This window comes from Mauremys reevesii, linkage group 22, assembly GCF_016161935.1.
Source record: "Mauremys reevesii isolate NIE-2019 linkage group 22, ASM1616193v1, whole genome shotgun sequence".
Taxonomy (NCBI): domain Eukaryota; kingdom Metazoa; phylum Chordata; order Testudines; family Geoemydidae; genus Mauremys; species Mauremys reevesii.
In genome coordinates, this window is record NC_052644.1 from 16,060,390 (window position 1) to 16,080,872 (window position 20,483).

General features: G+C 51.3%; 1 protein-coding gene across 2 annotated transcripts in view; it reads right to left on the bottom strand.

Moving 5' to 3' along the window:
- Window positions 1-3,643: 3,643 nt before the first annotated feature.
- The window catches only part of LOC120388736 (butyrophilin subfamily 3 member A2-like), a 53,364-nt gene continuing 36,524 nt past the window's right edge, over window positions 3,644-20,483 (bottom strand). For both annotated transcript variants that reach the window (XM_039510778.1, XM_039510780.1), the window contains 7 exons: window positions 17,951-17,977; window positions 17,193-17,219; window positions 14,944-14,970; window positions 13,472-13,507; window positions 8,558-8,584; window positions 7,074-7,127; window positions 3,644-3,662 (listed from right to left, as the gene is read on the bottom strand). In XM_039510778.1, coding sequence (XP_039366712.1) covers window positions 7,099-7,127; window positions 8,558-8,584; window positions 13,472-13,507; window positions 14,944-14,970; window positions 17,193-17,219; window positions 17,951-17,977 — 173 coding nt within the window. In that variant the 3' untranslated portion in view covers window positions 3,644-3,662; window positions 7,074-7,098. The remainder of the gene's footprint in view (window positions 3,663-7,073; window positions 7,128-8,557; window positions 8,585-13,471; window positions 13,508-14,943; window positions 14,971-17,192; window positions 17,220-17,950; window positions 17,978-20,483) is intronic.

A 20,483-nucleotide genomic window follows, 5' to 3' on the forward strand; every position in this document is an offset into this window, starting at 1 on the left:
ATGGGCTAGAAACTTACTTTTTATTTGCTTTAAGCCAAAACTGAGATTCTCCCACAATCCCAGGAGCTGGGGCTTTAAAGAAAATAGCAAATACCATGTGTCATGGATCCACAGGTCTGGTGCTCTGGAACAGTCCCTAGGAGGTCCCCTTCTGTGTGTCGGCTCATATAGGGTCACACTTTCTGTAGGGTAAGCCACTTGGCTTCACCACCTCCTGGGACCAAATCTCAGAGCTTTTAGCCCCCCGCTTCATGCTGTGAGCTCCCCTCAGTGAGTCTGTCTGAGCTGGACACCTGGGGGAGACTTGCACACCCAAAGGGAGAAGTGCACCCCCGACTCTGGAGTGACTCTCAGCCAGCACTGTAACAGCAGGAGGGTTTATTGGGTGTTTAGAACACAGTGTAGGAAGTTGTTAGTTAACACAGAGAATCAAAAGTTCCAGCATAATCCATCTGGGTCAGTCCAGAGTAGGGTGACCAGATGTCCCGATTTTATAGGGACAGTCCAGCTTTTTGGTCTTTTTCTTATATAGACTCCTATTACCCCCCACCCCCGTCCCTATTTTTCAAATTTTCTGTCTGGTCACCCTAGTCCAGAGACATCAGACCCTTCTTTAGTCCCAATCCAGGAGCTTCTCTCTGCCTTCAATAGTCCAAATTTAACAACCCCACCTGGCCCCTCCCCCATCCTTTGTCCTCCAGCTGGTCATATCCAGCTGGCTTCCCAAAGTGGGTGGGGCCATCCATGGTCATGTTGCTAGGTGCCGAATATCTGGGCAATTGCAGTGGCCATTGTCTTCAAAGAGTCTCCAGGGGCTCCAGGCCCAGGCAGCTGGGCATCAGTCACACCTGTGTCTCTGGGCCTCTGCAAAGACCAAACACCCTCCCTGCCCACACCTAGTTAACCATGTATCTCATGGGGAAAATGAGGCACACACCATATTTATCCAAAATATTATGAAAAATTCTCACTCTGTGTCACCATGAGACTTGACAATGCTGCAGCTGGCAGCCTGTTCCCCTCCTGCACTCCAGCCCCCTCACTACAATTTCCAACAGCATCTGAACCTTGAGTCCAGCCAGCCCTGCTAGAGCCCAGGGGAGGGCTCTGGTGGTTGGGGGGCAGGTTCAGCACTCAGGGTGCTGCTCAGTGTGAGGCTTTCACAGTCCAATCTGATACACAGAGGGCCCTATCCTGTCACCCATTCACATGGCCTGAGGCTGGCAGGAGCATTGTGCGTGTGTCTGCAATGGGAGTGAGTCAGTGCCACTGCAAGACCCTTCCCTTCTGCATCCCCCGACTGGTGTGTACTGAATGTCCTACATTTAACAGTTGTTACTGTAGTTCCCTCCAATCAGCACATTCCGATGTAACTGTGGGTTGGGTCAAAACATTGTCACAAATCGCTGCAGTTTCCTTTTGAGTTCAGGGGGCAGAAAACTTCTGACGTTGCCATTTCCCCATGTTCCCTGTGGGGCGAGGTTCTTTCCCAGGTGTTGGCATTTGTGTCTGATTCCTCCCATCATATTTCCTGGCTCTGGTATCCCAGGAACAAGAGTCAGCTCCAGAGACCCCTTGGGAGTCAAGTTCTGAGTGTTTCTCTCTGTGTGATTCCCTTTGCCCCACAGGAGGGGTTCAGAACTCAGGATATTGGTGTTTCTTTCCCCCCTTCTCTCTGGGGCTGTTTGCAGTTGTGGAGGCTCCTGCTCAGTTTTATTCCCCATCCTCAACTTGGGACGCAGGTTGGTGGGTAGATGCTTTTGGATTTATTGTATCCCATGAGCTGTTTTCTTTCACTTCCTTGTCTCCAGGGCCAAGTGCTGTCCAGGTGCTGAGACTATTTCTCAGGTTGCAGGTGTCCCTGTGTTTTTTCCTGGCCCTCCCTGTCCCTAAGGGCAGGGGGTTGTGCAGAGGCTGTGGGATCTCCCTGAATAACAGATCCACTAACTCCTAATTACTGTGGAAATCCCAGTCGCTGGGGGGGTGGGGGGAAGAGATGCTGAGGGGTTTTCCCTGGTCCCTCCCTGCAGCATGACCAGGGCTGAGGAACGGGAACAATCTCTCAGAACCTTCCACAGGAATCTCCAGGATAAGGGCAATTGAACTGACACTATAGAATGAGAGACTCCCCCCTTCTAGATCCAGATACACCCCAACTACTGTCGATGTCACACCACAGTTCCAGATCACAGTGTCGGCCTCCCTGGGGTGATACTGCACCCCCCAGATCTCCCCAGTGCCCAGCACCCCCCCCTCATGGAGTCTCTCCAGCCTCTCCTGTCTCACTCTGCCCCTCACAGTCTCACTCAGCATCCCCAGCTCCCAGTCCAGGCTGTCCCCCACCTCCACCTCCCAGTATCCCCTGCAAACGCCATCTTTAAAGGTATGTCTTCACTAACAATGTTAAAGTGCTGCTGCAGCAGCACTTTAACATGGATGTGTAGTTGTGGTACCAGCTCTAGGAGAGAGCTCCCCCAGCGCTGTAAAATACCCAACCCCAGGATGGGCATAGCTCCCAGTGCTGGTGCACTGTCTACACTGATGCTTTACAGCGCTGAAACTTGCTGGGGGTGGTGATGGTGTTCCACACTCCTGAGCAAGAACGTTGCAGCACTGTAAAGTGGCAGTGTAGACAAGGCCTAAAGCATAATGATTCCTGGACACAAACCCCTCCTTCCCCAGGGCTATCAGGGCTCCAGGTAGGCCATCCGGCCATGGAGATTGGGGGTCATGTTGGACTCTTCTGCCATCTCCAGAGACGGTGATTTCAGGGTGTTTCCAAATTGGCTCCAGGGTGATGCAGACTGGGGAGAAAATCCAAAATATTCCCATTAGCCACGGGCCCATCATGGACCCCATGATCCAACAGGAGAGATTCCAGCCAACATAGCCAGAGTGAAGAACAGAGTATTAAGTTGGGGGTGACTAGTGGGACTGGCACCGCTAGCCTGGGCCAAGTCACTGAGCTGGTGGGGAGGTGGGGGGAGTTGGAATGGGGATTGGGCTCCTTGCTTCCTCTCACGCCCCCCCTGCACAGGATCAGTCCCTGAGAGGCACTAGGGCTCTGGGAGTCCATGGAAGATGCCCAGGGAGTGAAGACTCTGCAGGCTGTGGAGGGAGGGCTGAGTGGGGCTGTTGGGGGAGCTGATGGGGTAGGGATGGATCATCACTGAAGGGCCAGTGGAGATGTGGGGGGGTGTCAGGACTAGCTGAGGGGGGGATTGCAAGGGAACTGCCCAGAGGTGAGATTTACAGCTCAGGGCAGCATGTTCAGGACCATTCGCAACATCCAGCCCCATGGCTCTGCAGCCAGTCCTGCCCTGCCCTGCCCTGCCCTGCCCTGCCCTGCCCTGCCCTGCCCTGGCTGCCCCACGGGGACCCCACACCTCTGACAGCTCAGCTACGTAATGCCAACACCACTAACCCCAGTGCAGCATCTGCTCAGCCCCTCGCAGCCCCACTCACCCATGTAGCTCCAAGCCCTCCTGAAATCTGCAAGGGAAGAGAAACAAACATGGTCAGGGCCACAGCAAACACAGGGAACTTGCTCCCATGGGAGGTGCTGTTCTGGGAGAGAGGTCATTGGCAAATAGAAAGAGACCAAGTGATTTGAAATGTGACACGAAAACACGTTCTCTTACCTAGCACTGTGACCGCCCTGCCTGAAATGGAAAGAGATGGAGTTATTTCCTCTCATTTAGGCAGAGGACTCAGTTCTGGGGGCTGCTCTGTGACCGTGTGATCACTTTACACATAGTTCATGGGCCCTCGCTGCTGAAGGAGAAATGTCCCGGCTCTTTGAACTGTGAGACAGGTAGGGTGACCAGACAGCAAATGTGAAAAATCGGGACAGAGGTGGGAGGTAATAGGAGCCTATATAAGAAAAAGACCCCAAAATTGGTACTGTCCCTGTTGTGGAAGTAGAGCAAGAACTGACAGGGATTGCAATGCAAACATTCACCTCTGTGAGCAAGAGTCAGGCTAGCTGTAACCCTAATAACACAAGATTTGTAGAAGCAAGGATTGTGTGCGGCGAATGGGAAAGAACTGTGTGAGAAGTGGTTGCAACATTGTGTCGATAATGAGGAATGTAGACTAGCGTCTAAATAGAAGTGAGAAAAATAAGATATCAAGATGGCCTACGTATAAACAAAATGCAGCTGTTGCTTATATTGTATGTAACAAAGAGTATAAATGCTCGCTGTAATTGTTTACCTGTAGAGAGACCTGCCTAGGAGGGGGAAACCCTGTGTCCTAGCGCACTCCCTCCCTCTTTGCAATTGCTTGAGAATAATAAAGTATCTGATTTTGCTGCACCCAACCAAAGAGTGAGAACTAAGCTTTTCTCCGACAATTTGGGGGCTCGTCCGGGATGGCAACGCCTACTGAGACACAGGGAGCTGCTATGGATCGTTCCACTTCGAACTCCATGGCACCACAAGAGAGATATGAGACCTTTTGAAATCTCTATTGGGGTATCAGAGGAGGACTGTCCGTGGGGCCGTCTGTCCCTGTTGGGCTTATGCCATCTGAACTTATTGACTGTGCAGCACAATCAGATGCAGAGCGGTGTTGGGGAACTGTTTCGCTGGCCCCGATAAGGTTAATTTATGTGGTGCTGGGGACTTAGTTTTGCCACCCCCAATAAGGTAGTTGTATCCGGTGCTGGGAAACTGTTAGTTTGGCCGCCCCTAATAAGGTTGATGCATAAGGGAAATGCATTAGGTATGCACCGGTGCTGAGGGGTTTTTACCGCCTCAGGAGGGGTTGTTACTGCCTCATAAGGGAAAGTGTATTGCGTCTGGACGTAAGGTATAGATGCATCGTGGTATTTAGAAATAGAGGCCTTGGTGTGTATGTGTGTGTACACCAGTGTGAATGAGAGTTGCCGGAAGATGCCCAGAGTATTCTGTGAAGTGTAAGCTCGTGACCAGAATTATTCTAAAGCAAGCCCGGTAACTCCACCTAGAGAATCTGTAGAAGATCCAACCCATCTTCCCTCCCCCTTCTTCTCTCTGTGTGTCTCTCCTGTGTGAGTGCCCTGTAGGGTGAGATCCTTAGTTTATCAGCCACTAGCGAATAGGGTGTTCTCCCTGTGTGTGATTGGAAAATGGGTGGGGGACAGTCTAAGTATTCCCTCTCACCCCCTAAGGGTACCCCAGCATATTACATGTATGTACTTTATGGTCCTAAAACCTGCAGGTATTTAGACAATTGGAATCTTTGCACGTGTGAAAATCCATCTAAACAATGCCCACTAGAATGTATCTTCAATCTAGATAAGATCATACATCTCAGAGGCGCTTTTAATCACAAAAAAGCCTCTGACACACAGTGGGAGCAATTTGTCTATTGAGGAAAGGAACGGGATAATTTGAAATTCAGCTTTGCCCAGAGATAAAGAGAAAGTCGCTTTGTGTTCAAGGTCAAGAATCAACGCAGACCATGCTAAGTGCAAAGAAAGACTGCTTTCGGCCCCAGCTGGCTGTGAAAAAACATAGACAGAGGAAACCAAAGGCAATACAAGTTACAGGTCTGAGATTACATTTGCAAAGCTTAACTGTCCGGTGAGATCCAATAGTATGCCTTTTCAATCCTGGAGCCGGTGTGGCTTGGTGACACTGAAGAAGCCACAGACAGCCGGTCTGGACTGAAATCTCTGAAAGAGATGCCCCAGGAGATCCCAGGGCGTAAAAGAACAGCCCTCCCAAGAGCGGAAGCAAGTTGGAGATCGCACAGTGCCTTCTCTGGATGTTATACACAGATGTGGCCAGTCTGGACGTACGTGCGTGAGTATGAAAGTGGCTTAGGGCTTGGGGTATTAATGTTTTTTTTCCCCTGAGTGATGTGGGAGCGTTCCCAACACTCTCTGTTGTTTTATTATTTTATTAATGAAGCTTTAAAATTCAGTCATATGGTGTGTTTTCTTTATCTTCCTCCAACGATCCTGCAGTGTCTGCCTGTTCACCTGACATGAGGGATAGATTGGTAACAGAAATTTGTCACAGTTTGGTGGGCAATTGAAAAGTGGGGAGCCCTGCAGAATTCACACCATCTATTTGTTTTGCCTTGTTATTTTTATGTTTGCTTTGCTTGGTACTGTTGGTGTTATATGTTGAGGATTGCATGATTAAAGGTGTGCCCATTCAGCCACAGTGAGTCTGAGAACTGGAGAGCGGTTTAGCATTCCTCTCTCCACCGTGGTTGACCAGGAAGGGTGGCAGGTGGATCTACCCCTAGTCATAGCAGGACTGGGCAATAGAGAAGTTGGAGAAAAGGGAAGAGATGTGTACTTGATAACTAGAATTGAGCAAATTAAGAGCATAGATCATGAACGAGGCAGCAACTCAAACCTATGCCCAGGGCAAGTTGCAGGCCTTGAGACAGGACTTCCAGGTAGAAAAGGAAGCCCTGGCTAAGCAAGTATCGGTCCTTCAGGGACTTGTCAAAATTTAACCATTTGTGCTCAGCATATGCCGTAACAGCAGTGTGTTTGCCACAAGAGGAAATTAAATAGTTAAACGCCAATGGGCCATACATTTTTGCCCAGGTCGCAAGACTCATGGGGGAGGACTTGGGTAGCCTGGTGAGTAAGAATGTTTAAGGGAAGAGACCAGGAACGGTGGGGCTAGTTGAGAAGCCCACCCTTCTAGGTAAACTGGTAGTGGAACAAAGCCGGTGCTCATGGAAGGGACGATTCAGTGAGAAAAGCAGGATTGGGCCCAAGCGGGCAGGCAACAGATAGAGAGGTTGGAAAACAGGTTGGAAAATTTGAGGGCATAGTGGAAGGAAGGAGTAAGTAAGTAAGTATAAGCATGGGGATTTAAAATACCCAGGACAATACTTGAAATGGTGATTTGAGTTGATAAAAGTGGCTATTGGGAGACAAGCAAGTGATTTAAGGAAGAAGTGAGAAGTTCACTCTATAGTTGCTGGAGGGAACAGCAGTTGAACTTTGTAAAACTGCTAAGGAGGAAAGGCAGGGGGCATGAGACGACTAGCACACACACAGGGGCTGAACGGACACTGCTAGGAGAAATCTCCAATCAAAGGCACAGGGGGCACTAGCTCACCTGGAGTGGAGCTCCTGCAGGGACATTAACCGAACCAACCCTTCTTCTGAGATGCTGAAATGGGAAAGAGAAAAGAGTTAGACACAGAGACATGCTGTGTGATGCTGTGTGACCCATAACAACTGGGGTTAGTTACAGACACCCACAGCCACACTCCCAGCTCCAGGAGCCAGCAGCTTTGATAGGAGCAGAGCTCATGGTTAGTGATAGGTACCAATACGCAGGACCCCTGGGATTTGCAAGGCATCTAACCTTGAGGGAGGACGTGGGTCTGGATCCTGATACAGCTCTGACGTTCTCAACCCTTCTGTCTAAGGAGAATTCCTTTTCTGTGTTACTAACGGTCCTTTGGAACTGCTACATGCTCCAGTTGTAACTAGGGAATGGACGTGCAGCTGATAGGAGCTCACATCTGGGATCTGGCCTTGGCAACAAAGCATGGAAACGTGAGCCATGTTCTGGGGAGAGGCCCAGAAGAGCTGCTCTCCAGCAGTCATTGATAGAAAACGGATAGCCCCACCTGCTGCATCAGAACAATGTGATTGGCATTGACTTGACACAGGCAAGGTGACACCGGTCCGTCTAACCAGACATGAGAGCAGGTACCCATGCATCTGCTGCAGAGAGCTCACAGTGCTCACTTGGACTGGGGTAACTAACGTGACTGATTTTGGCTGAAACTCTTCACTCAGCCCTGCCCCGTGGTGTTGGTGCTTCTGGATCTGCTCAGCACCGTGTGTGACCTGGGAGCCTCTGCCTGGGGGCTTGTAGCGGGGTGGTTACCCGCTCCTGCCCTGAGGGGCTTACAATAGTCCAGGAGGGGGCTGTGGCAGAAGGAAAAGCAGCTATGCTGATAGGGGAAGCAGGCTCAGCTGGGGCCACACCCCAAACAGACCCAGCTGGCCCTTATAAAAGGGCTGTGAGCCAGATGCTCAGACACATATTCTCTCTCTAGCTTCTGAGAGGGAGGGACCTGGCTGCAGAGAGCTGAGAAGGTACCTGGAGTGGAACAGGGCTGGGGGAAGGCCAAGGGGAGCTCCAGCCTGGAAACCCCCCAGGCTGCGGCCTAGCCTACGGCCTACTGGGTACGGGGTTGCACGTGGTAGCCCATGGGTAGGCAGAGGCCCCAGGTCCAAACCCCCTTGCCTGTGATGAGTGGCTGATACACTGCAGTCTCCTCAGGGAGTGGGGCTAAGTAATGACTGGCAGTAGCTAAGACTGAGGCGAGGTGGGGATAGTGGGTGAGGGGTTTCCCTGGGTGGGGAGACCTAGAGACTGTGGGTTTATGGCCAGGGGGGCATGACCCAGAGTAAAGGGGTACCGGAGTCCAGGAGAGAATCGGGCCCAGCGGCAAGTGGGACACTGGCCTGCAGAGCGCACTCCGGAGGCTGGAAGAGCGAATTCCTTGAGAAAGCAGCAGGAGGCGCCGCCGGGTGAGTCTGCACACCGTTACAGGGCTCTAATGAGGAAGTGGATGAACTTACCAATTGTCTCACGCAGCTTCTGGCGCTCTGGGGAGAGAAGAAAAGGAGACCATCATGGGATCAGTGTGGGGCATTCTGAGCACAGTCACAAGGGGCTCTTCCAGACTTGGGTACATCTGCACTGCAGCTCGGACTGTGCTTCCCAGTTCGGGCTGGCAGAGACATGTTAGTTCTGCTTAAGCCAGTGTGCTAAAGTAGCAGAGTGGCACATGCAGTATCTTGGGGTGGCCGCTCAACTTCAAACCTGTTCAGATCTGCAGGGTGCGTAGTAAGGCAGCTACCCTGAGCCACCGCCCCTGATACTTCTAGCATTATGGCTATTATTGATATTATTATTATTGATGGGGCTGCCAACAACAGCATGTGGCTCACTGGAGACTGCCCAGAGGAAAAATCCCCAACTGCTGGAGATGGGACACTAGATGGTTCACCATCTCAATTACTATGGAGGATTCTTTCCCAGGTGTCTGGCTGGTGATTCTTGCCCACACGCTCAGGGTCTAACTGATCACCATATTTGGGGTTGGAAAGGAATTTTCCTCCTGGTCAGATTGGCCGAGACTCTGGAGTTTTTTTCACCTTCCTCTGCAGCATGGGTCACTTACCAGTTTAAACTAGTGCAAATGGTGAATTCTCTGTAACTTGAAATCTTTAAATCATGATTTGAGGACTTCAGTAACTCACCCAGAGGTTAGGGGTCTGCTACAGGAGTGGGTGGGTGAGGTTCAGTGGCCTGCGATGTGCAGGATGTCAGAGTAGATACTCATGATGGTCCAATCTGACCTTAAACTCTGTGAGTCTATGAGTCTATGAACAGCAGAGCCCTCGAGTGTGGTACACTTGTCTACAGGACTAGCAGGAGCCAGTGTCTTCCAGGCACCCCCGCAGAATGCGAAGCTCAGCTCTGACAGAGGATTCCAGTCCTGGAAGCTGATTGGTGGATCTCCGGGAGTCCTGACTGGTTCCCTGCTTCTATTTAAACTAAGCACAGGACAAGGAAGTCACCTGTGCCACTGGGCTTCCCCTGCTTAGTGCTGCCTCCCTTGTGCTACCTGCTTCTGCTGCCTGACTCTGATCTCCCAGTAACATGACCTGCTGCCTCCTGACCTTCCGGCTGCCCTTCTGCACTATCTCGGTGTCTGTTCTTCTGGTAGCCTGGCCTGGCTCCTGGCTTCTGACCTCTGTTCTGACCACTAGGCCTGACCACCCATGTCCCAGTTGTGACCGTCTGCACAGACTACATAGGCTACAGGAGTGGGCCTGGTGCTGACAGAATGGATTCAGCTACCCAACTTCTGCCCTCTGGAGCACCAGACATGCTAGAGTGGGCTGCCTGCCTTCAGGCAGACACCAAGCCCTGCAGGCTCGGGCTACCCACCTGACTTTGCAGAACCAAATATTGCAGGAGTGAGTAAGACAGCTGTGAATGGAAAATACCACTCTCCAGCCATGGCCCATGGAGCCCTGTTTTCTGATACCATCTAACCATTCAGGCAGATGTAACTGCTAGCAATTCCAGGGGTTTATAACCAATGTTACTTTTGGTTCATGATGTGTCCTCAGTCCTAACCTACCAATTGTGCAAAGGTGGTTATCAGCCTGGTATCAGGGGAAGCCGAAGACTTGGGCCTCTCTTTTCTGGAGGGCAACATCCTGGTTTTGTCAAACTGGGAAGTCTTCCTCTGAGCCACGTCACTTCTATTGGATGATCTGCACCAAGTTTGAACTGTTCAGGCTGTCCTAGGGAAGATCCCACAGGGGCAGGGCACCACAACCTTCTCTGCAGTTCATTTCCACCACCTCTCTGCTGATACAGGTTGGTATGAGGTATTCACTGATTATACCTGTGAGTACCTATGAAGGGCAAAAGTCTTAAACCAACTGCACCTCCCTTGGACCCTATTTCTTCTCAAGGTTTGATTGCATCATCACATATTGTCCCAGAACCAAAAACAGCAAGGCCGAAGCCCTATCCCATAATATTCACAGCACAGCTCCTCACCGGGATACACTCATATTGATACGCTCTACCTCTGCCTCAGGAATTCCACCTGATGAACAAATCATTGTCAACAAACAGCAGCACAACTCCCAGAAATGGATCAGGAACAGGGGGGAACCTTTTTGTGTTTTTCAAGGCCCAGCAACAGTTGTGGTCTGCCATGATTTTTTTTAGTGGAACACATGGGGAACTGTAAGTCCTAATGGTTAATATCCCGTCTCTTTTGGTGGCCCCGGATGCAACCCATTCATTGCCTCCTGTGATATTTGTGCCTATGCCAAGCAGACACACACCCAGAGGTCTCCTCCATTCCTTGGACATCCTATCTCAACCGTGCAGCTATTGTGTGAACTTTATTGTAGAATTACCAGAGTCCAACAAATTCACAGTAATATGGACAGTAGCGGAACACTTTCCTAAAATGGCCCCATTTGTCTCCTGCACGGGCGTACCCTCCACTGAAGGGATGGTCTAACTATATATAAACTGTGTCCGCCTCCATGACTTTCCAGAACCCATCATCTCTGATCAGTGGCCTCAGTTCATGGCCTCTGGTGCCCTTTGCCTGATGAGGGTCCACACAGGTCTTCTCTCCACATGCTCTCCAACATCCAGTGGCCAAAAAAAAGGACCAACCAGATCCTTGAACAGTAGCTGTGATGTTACACCAGCCACCACCAGGGTGACTGGTCCTCGCTTCTCCCTTGTGCACAGTTTCCATATAACAACACAGACCATACATCTGTGGATCAAAGACCGTTTTCCACTAACTAAAGGTACCACTCCTGATTCCAACTGCAATTACTAATGTCCTCTCCCATCCCAGCCACCTCAGACCTAGTACAGTGGATTACTCAGTGGAGGGGAAAGTATGGCTCTCCATGAAGAATCTCTGAACAGACAGACCCTTTCACAAGCTGGACTTTCAGTTTCTTGGACCCTTTAGGATACAGCAACAGGTTAACGCAGGCACTTTTGAACATCAATTACCCCATTCTCTGGAGATTCACCCGGTGTTTCATGTCTCAATTTTGAAACCCTACATGGGAAACCCTTTTGGCCGGCTGTGCTACCTTATCTGGGAGGGATACGGCCCTGAGAACACCTGAGAGACGGTGGAAAATATACACACTCCTGCGGTAGTATGAGCATTCCATAAGAATCACCCCAAAAGTCCTGGTCCAAGGGACTGATACCAGGGAGATGTCTTGAAGCCTGGCCCACAGGGCTCTTCTCAGCCAGTAAGTTCCAACTCACCTCCCACTGACCTGCTGACCAGACCTACAACCTCAACTGTAACAGAGGACTCCATTTCGGGTATCTGATCGGTGGAACACTGTGGGTCCTGATTGGTTCTTTGCTTCTATTTAAATGAAGCACAGGACCAGGAATTTTTTCCATGCAACTGGGGTATTTCTTGCTCAGGACTGGTTCCCTTCTCCCACCTGCTCCTTCTCCCTGACTCTGATCTCCTGGGAACCTGACTCTGCTGAATGTTCACACCTGACTCCTGCTCCTGCTCCGACTACTAGGCTGACCACTCATAATACTCGAGCAGAGCTAGCATGAGTCAGATATCCGAGCTGGAACGCTCATTCAAGTCAAGGTTCTCAGAACTGACAGGATGCGTCAGACAAAATTGTTGTTAATGAACAACAGACAAAGTCCCAGATCATCTTTAAAAAACTTGCCCCTGGGGGCAGCACTTCCAGCTGATGGCCCTGCTGGGAATGAGGGGAGGGAGTGTCATACCCGAACATGTATTGCATAGAGAGAGGCCTGTAGTCCTGTAGCCTGTCACCTGGCCTTAGACCTGGTATTTCTGTGTCCAGCAATCCCTTTGTGGTGCTGATTTGTGTGACTCTAGGGTTAGCGGTTGGCAGGAGCTTAGCTGGGGAAGGGTCCATGGGGCTGTGTGGCACTGGAGTTACAGTTCATCCCTAGAGACATGGGGTCAGGTCCTGTCTCGGCTCCTAGTGGAACAAGGTGGGTGGTGGGGCCCATTAAAGTGCACCTCATGGAGCCCATATAAAGCATAGTAGGTTTTGGATACTCTGTTCATTCAAGGCCCAGGCCTAGACTAGGATGTGAGGAAACTGGACAGGACTGAGGAGCTGAGGGTTGGGATAGCAGGGAAACGGTGGATGGGCACTGAGGGATGGCAACAGAGTTGGGGCTGAGGGAGGAAACCCAGGGCTGGGATCACTGAGGGCTGCAGGCAGGGGTGGTGTTTATCCCATGGGGACCTCGCTGCACAGCTCATTTCTGGGGCCCTTACCAGTGACCTGGCATGTATAGTGTGTGTGAGGTCACCCTGTGTGGAGGACACAATTCAGGACGCTGGGCAGCACTGAGTAAGATGGAGCAGCTGACTCCTGGTGGACCAGCTCTGGCTTTCAGGGGGCCCCTCACTGCCTTGGGGTTCCCTGGAATTGTACGGCTTGCAGGAATGTAATGCCACCACTAACTGCACATTGAGATCGAGGGTCACCGCAGAGCTGTGGGACTGGAGAGTCCAGGGCTGAGATAGCAGGGGGATGCAGGTCAAGATTGAGTGGCACCAGCAGAGCTTTGTCCATGGGAATCCAGGGCAAGGATAGCAGAGAGCTGTCTGTGGGCACTGGGGAACCAGCAGAGCAAGTCAGAACTGAGATATATGCATAGAATTGCTGGGAGGAAGTTTGCCCATCCCTGGTTAAATCCTGTTAGTTCATAGGCACTAAATTCATGCTCTGTCATTAAGGATGATATTTAAATGTGATCTGCAAATTCTGCAGTGTTTGAATATTTCCACGGGAGGGGGGAGATAATCATGAATGTGACTGAAGTCCATACTTTTGAGTGTGGTGATTTTCATATCACGTTAGAACGTAAAAGCGGAGACACACAGTTACTAGGGATTATCCAAGTACCTGATTCCAGTTCCTTGATCTTCTCTTCCTTAGATGCTAAAATGGGAAAGAGAAAAGAGTTAGATACAGAGACAGAAGCTGTGTGCCCCAGAACAACTGGGGTTAGTAACACACACCCACAGCCACACTCCCAGCTCCAGGAGCCAGCAGCTTTGATAGGAGCAGAGCTCATGGTTAGTGATAGATATCAATACGCAGGACCCTTGGGATTTGCAAAGCATCACACCTTGATAGAAGACATGGGTCTGGATCCCGATACAGCTCTGACCTTCACAACCCTTCTGTCCAAGGGGAATTCCTTTTCTGCGTTACTAACAGCCCTTTGGAACATCAAAGCTACATGCTCCAGGTGTAACTAGGGGATGGACGTGCAGCTGATAGGAGCTCACATCTGGGATCTGGCCTTGGCAACAAAGCATGGAAACCTGAGCCACGTTCTGGGGAGTGGCCCAGAAGAGCTGCACTCCAGCAGTCATCTATAGAAAATGGCTGGCCCCACCTGCTGCATCAGAACAATGTGATTGGCATTGGATTGACACAGGCCAGGTGACACCTGTCTGTCTAACCAGACATGAGAGCATGTACCCCTGAGTCTGCTGCAGAGACCTCACAGTGCTGCACTGGGACTGGGGTAACTAACGTGACTGATTTTGGCTGAAACTCTTCACTCAGCCCTGCCATATGGTGTCGGTGCTTCTGGATCTGCTCAGCACCGTGTGTGACCTGGGAGCCTCTGCCTGGGGGCTTGTAACGGGGTGGTTACCCGCTCCTGCCCTGAGGGGCTTACAACTGTCCAGGAGGGGGCTGTGGCAGAAAGAAAAGCAGCTATGCTGATAGGGGAAGCAGGCTCAGCTGAGGCCATGCCCCAAACAGACCCAGCTGGCCCTTATAAAAGGGCTGTGAGCCAGATACTCAGGCACATATTCTCTCTCTAGTTTCTGAGAGGGAGGGACCTGGCTGCAGGGAGCTGAGAAGATACCTGGAGTGGAGCAGGGGTGGGGGAAGGCCAAGGGGAGCTGGGGAGCTCTGGTCTGGAAACCCCCCAGGCTGCGGCCTAGCCTAAGGCCTACTGGGTACAGGAGTTGCAGGGGGCAGCCTACAGGTAGGCAGAGGCCCCAGGTCCAAACCCCCTTGCCTGTGATGAGTGGCGGATACACTGCAGTCTGCTCAGGGAGTGGGGCTAAGCAATGACTGGCAGTAGCCAAGACTGAGGCGAGGTGGGGATAGTGGGTGGAGGATTCCCCTGGATGGGGAGACCCCGAGAGTGTGGGTTTATGGCCAGGGGGCAGAACCCAGAGTAAAGGGGCACTGGGGTCCAGGAGGGACTCGGGCCCAGTGGCAAGTGGGACACCGGCCTTCATAGCAGGCTCTGGAGGCTGGAAGAGCTAATTCCCTGAGAGAGCTGCAGGAGGCGCCGCCAGGTGAGTCTGCACATCATTACTTGGCTCCAATGGGGAGGTGGATGAACTTACCAATTGTCTTACGCACTTCCTGGCGCTCTGGGGAGAGAAGGAAAGGGGAGTATCATGGGTTCAGTGTGGGGTGTTCTGAGCACAGTCACATAGGGCTCTTCCAGACTTGGGTACATCTGCACTGCAGCTCGGACGGTGCTTCCCAGTTCGGGCTGGCAGAGACATGTTAGTTCTGCTTAAGCCAGTGTGTGCTAAAGTAGCAGAGTGGCACATGCAGTATCTTGGGGTGGCCGCTCAACTTTAAACCTGTTCAGATCTGCAGGGTGCGTAGTAGGGAAGCTACCCTGAGCCACTGCTCCGACACTCCTAGCTACGCGGCTATTATTGGTATTATTATTATTGATAAGGCTGCCAACAACGGCATATGGCTCACTGGAGACTGCCAGGATCCATGTGTCTTCTTTCCACATACTCTCCAACATCCAGTAGCCAAAAAAAAAAAGACCATCCAGATTCTGGAACAATAGATGTGATGTTACATCAGCCACCACCAGAGTAACCAGGCCTCACTACTCCCTTCTGCAGAGTTTGCATATAACAATCTAGACCATTCATCCATGGATCAAAGACCATTTTCCACAAACTAAGGGTACCACTCCTGATTCCACCTGCAATTACCTATGTCTTCTCATACTCCTGCCTCCTCAGTCCCTATTACAGTGGATTTATCAGGCCCATGAGGCATGAATAGGTAAGTGAAGCCTATAAACGGTACACAGACCATTGTCGACAGCAAGGCCTCACCTACTCAGTGTGACAAAATGTATGGCTCCCCATGGAGCATCTCCATACAGACAGATCCACTCACAAGTTGGCCTTTCAGTTCCCTGGCCCTTTAGGATTCAGCAATAATCATAGAATCATAGAATCTCAGGGTTGGAAGGGACCTCAGGAGGTCATCTAGTCCAACCCCCTACTCAAAGGTTAACTCAGTCATTTCTGAACATCAACTACTCACTCCCAGGAGTTTCACCCAGTGTTTCATGTCTCACTTTTGAAACCCTACCTGGAAAACCCTTGATTACCTGTTCTGATCATTTCCTCTGGGGCACCTGGCACTGGCCACTGTCGGAAGACAGGATACTGGGCTAGATGGACCTTTGGTCTGACCCAGTAGGGCCGTTCTTATGTTGTTCTTTTGGCAGGCTTTGGTATCTTATCTGGGAGGGATACGGCCCCCATCACAACAGAGGGCTGGTGGAAAATATACTACCCCTGCAGTAGTATGAGCATTGCATAATAAAAAAAGCCCGGTCCAGCACTGCCCAGAGGGCCTCACATGGCAAAGGACTGATACCAGGGAGATGTCCTGGAACCTGGTCCACAGGCTGTTAGGAGCCAGTATGCACCAGCCCACCTGCCACTGACTTGCTGACAGCTACCAGACCTACAATCTCACCTTTGACAGAAAACTCCCTTTCTGTTATCTGATTGGTGGAATGCTGTGGGTTCTGATTGGTTCTCTGCTTGTATTTAAATGAAGCACAGGCCCAGGAAGTTGTCAAAGAAACTGGGGTTTTCCCTGCTCATGACTGTTTCCCTTGTGTTACCTGCTCCTTCTCCTTGATCTCCTGGTAACCTGATCCTGCTGCCTCATCACACCTGACACCTGCTCCAAAACTAGGCCTGACCCCCCACATCCGGGTCATGATCCTCAAGCAGAGCTAGCCTGTGTCTGGCTCCCCGAGCTGGGAAGCTCGCTCCCTGCTGCAGTGTAGAGGTACCCAATGAGCCAAGAGTCTCAGAACTCACAGCATGTGTCAAACTAAACAGTTGTAAACAAACAACAAAGTTCCATATTAGCTGCTAAACAGAGTACAGAAATTGCCTCCCCCACCCCCCATGGGAGGAAGCGGGGAGCAGCATCCCATGCTGATGGCACTGCCAGGAATGATGGGAGGGAGGGTCACACCAGAACATGTATCCTGTAGAGATAGGCTGCAGCAGTGCAGGCCTATCACCCAGCCTCAGACTTCCTATTTCTGTGCTGTGCAATCCCTTTGTGGTGCTGATTTGCAGAAGTGGGCAACTCTACGGTCTGAGTCCCTGCTGTCCATGTGCATTAAATTTATTCTCCATTGTTAAGGATGATACTGAAATCTGAACCGCAAATTCTGCAGTGTTTCTTACGGCCCAGAGCAGGGAGAGATGATCATGAAAGTGACTGAAGTCCCTACATTGTATAGGGGATTTTTCTATCTGGTTGCAGTGTGGAAGCACAGACACATTTACAGGAGTTAGCCAAGTACCTGATTCAAAGGCCTTCCTCTCAGCATCTGAAATAGAGAGGAGAAAAAAGTTAGACACAGAGCCGGGGGCTGTGTGCCCCATAAACATTGGGGTTAGTAACAGACCCCACAGCCTCACTCCAGTCCCAGTACAGGAGCCAACACCTTTGACAGGAGCCGGACAGTCATTTAGTAAAACACACCAACACACAGCAGACCTGTGATTTGCAAAGCATCTAACCTTGACAGAAGATGTGAGCCTGGATCTGACTACAGCTTGGACATTTGTAGCTCTTCTGTCTAAGGGGAATTCCTTTTCTGTGTTACTAACAGCCCTTTGGAGCATTCAAGCTGTGCATTTCAGGTGTATCTAGGGGATGGGAGGGCTGATGTTTAGGGTTCACATCTGGGATCTGGGCTTGGCAACAAATCATGGAAACATGAACCAAGTTCTGGGAGTGGCCCAGAAGAGCTGCTTTCCAGCAGTCATCTATAGAGAGTGGCCGGCCCCCTTCTTCTCCATCAGAACAATGTGATTGGCATTGAATTGTCAAAGACCAGGTGACATCTGTCAGTCTAACCAGACACAAGAGCAGGTAACCCTGTGTCTGCTTCAGAGAGCTCACAGTGCTGCATTCAGACTGGGGTGACTAAGGCAACGAATTTGGCCCAAGCTATTAACTCAGCCCTGGGTTGCTGGTGCTTCTGGATCTGCTCAGCACCATGTGTGGCTGGCAGCCTTTGTCCAGGGCTCTCTAAAGGAAGGTGGATAAACTCACCAAGCATATGACGCAGCTTTTGGCATTCTGGGGAGAGAAGAAAAGGAGATCAGTGTGGGTTGTTCCAAGCAGAGCCGCCCAGAGGGGGGGGCAAGAGGGGCAATTTGCCTCAGGCCCCGAGCCCCACGGGGGCCCCCACCAGAGTTTTTCGGGGCCCCTGGAGCGGGGTCTCTCACTCGCTCCGGGGTGCCCGGCAAACTCTTGTGCGGCCAGGCGCAGGAGCTTCTGCCGCTCCCGGTCTTCGCCGGCGGGGGGTCCTTCCGCTCCGGGGCGGAAGGACCCCTCGCTGGCGAATTACCGCCGAAGACGGAGCGGGACCCGCCGCCGAAGTTTAGCTCGGTCTTCGGCGGTAGTTCGGCGGCGGGGGGGGGCCCTTCCGTTCCGGGACCCGCTGCCGAAGTGCCCCGAAGACCCGCGGCGGGGGCCCCCCTCTGCCGAATTACCGCCGAAGACCAGGCTGCGCTTCGGCGGCGGGTCCCACTTTGGCGGTAATTCGGCAGCGGGGGGGCCCCCGCCGCGGGTCTTCGGGGCATTTCGGCAGCGGGTCCAGGAACGGAAGGGCCCCCCGCCGCCGAAGACCCCGGGCCCCCGGAATCCTCTGGGCGGCCCTGGTTCCAAGAACAGTCACGTGGGGCTGTTCCAAACTTTGGGTACATCTACACTGCAGCTGGGAGTGAGCTTCCCTGTTTGGGCAGGCAGAGAGGTATTAGTTCTGCTTGAGAGGAAGTGCTAAAAGCAGGAATGTAGCTGGGGGAAGCATGTGTAGCAGCTTGGCTTAGCTGCTCAAATATAAACTCACTTTGATCCCCTGGGTATGTACTTGGAGGGCTACCATGAGCCACTGCCCCTGTTACCCCACCCACACTGCTGCTGTTACTTCACTAGTTCAAGGAGAATTAGCAAGTGTCTGGCTTCTCAAGCTGGGAAGTTCGCTCCCAGCTGTAGTGTAGATGTACCCAATGAGCCAAGGGTCTCAGAAGTGACCGCACATGTCAGACAAAACCGTTGGTAATGAAGCAAAAAAGGATCTCAGATCAGCCCCTAAACAGAGCCCACCAATTGCCCTGAGGAGGCAGCACCTTCAGCTGCTGGCACTGCTGGGAATGAGGGGAGGGAGCATCACATAAGAAAATGCATCAGGTAGAGAGAGGCTTGCATGGCTGCACCCTGTCACCTGGCCTCAGGCCTCCTATTTCTGTGCTGTGCAATCCCTTTGTGGTGCTGAGTTGCAGAACTGTGTAACTCTAGGGTTAGTGGCTGGCAGGAGCTTAGCTGGGGAAGGATCTGTGGGGCTGTGTGGCACTGGATTAATGTCCACTCGTAGACCTGTGGGGTCCGGTTCTGTCTTGGTTCTCATGAGAACACTGTGGGTTGTGGCTCAGAATGTACCTCACTGAGCATGTACAGAGTGTAGAAGGGCTTGGAGTTTATGTTCATTTGCAGCCCAGGCCTAGAGTAGGAGGGGGGTGTATGGAGAAAGAGAACACAACTGGACTAGACTGTGGAGTTCAGGGCTTGGATAGCAGGGAGGTAGGGGTGGGGAATGAGGGGCACCAGCGATGCCATGGGGAGCCCAGGGCTTGGATAAGTTGGGGACTGTGGCTGGGGACTGAGGGGCACCAGCATAGTGGCATGCAGGGAGCTCAGATATTTTGCAGGTCAGAACTGAGATATACCGGTATTCACAGACATGGATGGATGAAGTTTGCTCAGCCCCTATATAAGAACAGCCATACTGAGTCAGACCAAAGGTCCATCCAGCCCAGAATCTGTCTACCGACAGTGGCCAATGCCAGGTGCCCCCGAGTGAGTGAACCTAAGAGGTAATGATCAAGTTGCCATCCATCACCACCCTCTGACAAACAGAGGCTAGGGACACCATTCCTTACCCATCTTGGCTAATAGTCATTAATGGACTTAACCTCCATGAATTTATCCACTTCTCTTTTAAACCCTATTATAGTCCTAGCCTTAACAACCTCCTCAGGTAAGGAGTTCCACAGGTTGACTGTGAGCTGTGTGAAGAAGAACTTCCTTTTATTTGTTTTAAATCTGCTGCCAAACAATTTATGTTCTTCCATGTGCCTGACAATTTTATTCTTTACTATTGTTTCAACTAATTTTCCTAGTACTGAGGTTTGACATACTGGTCTGTAATTGCCAGGATCACCTCTAGAGCCCTTTTTAAATATTGGCATTACATTAACTATCTTCCAGTCACTGGGTACAGAAGTTGGTTTAAAGGACAGGTTAGAAACCAGAGTTAATAGTTCCGCAACTTCACATTTGAGTTCTTTCAGAACTCTTGGGTGAACGCCATCTGGCCCCGGTGACTTGTTTATGTTGAGTTTATCAATTAATTCCAAAACTTCCTCTAGCGACACTTCTATCTGACTCAGTACTTGTCTACACAGTCCCATAGTTCAGCCTACAGGGTTGTGATTTGTAGCATGCGCGAAAGTGTTGCTCTGTAACTATCCTGTGTGGATGTGACTGGTATGCACTAAACAGAACATAGTTTGCACTAACACAG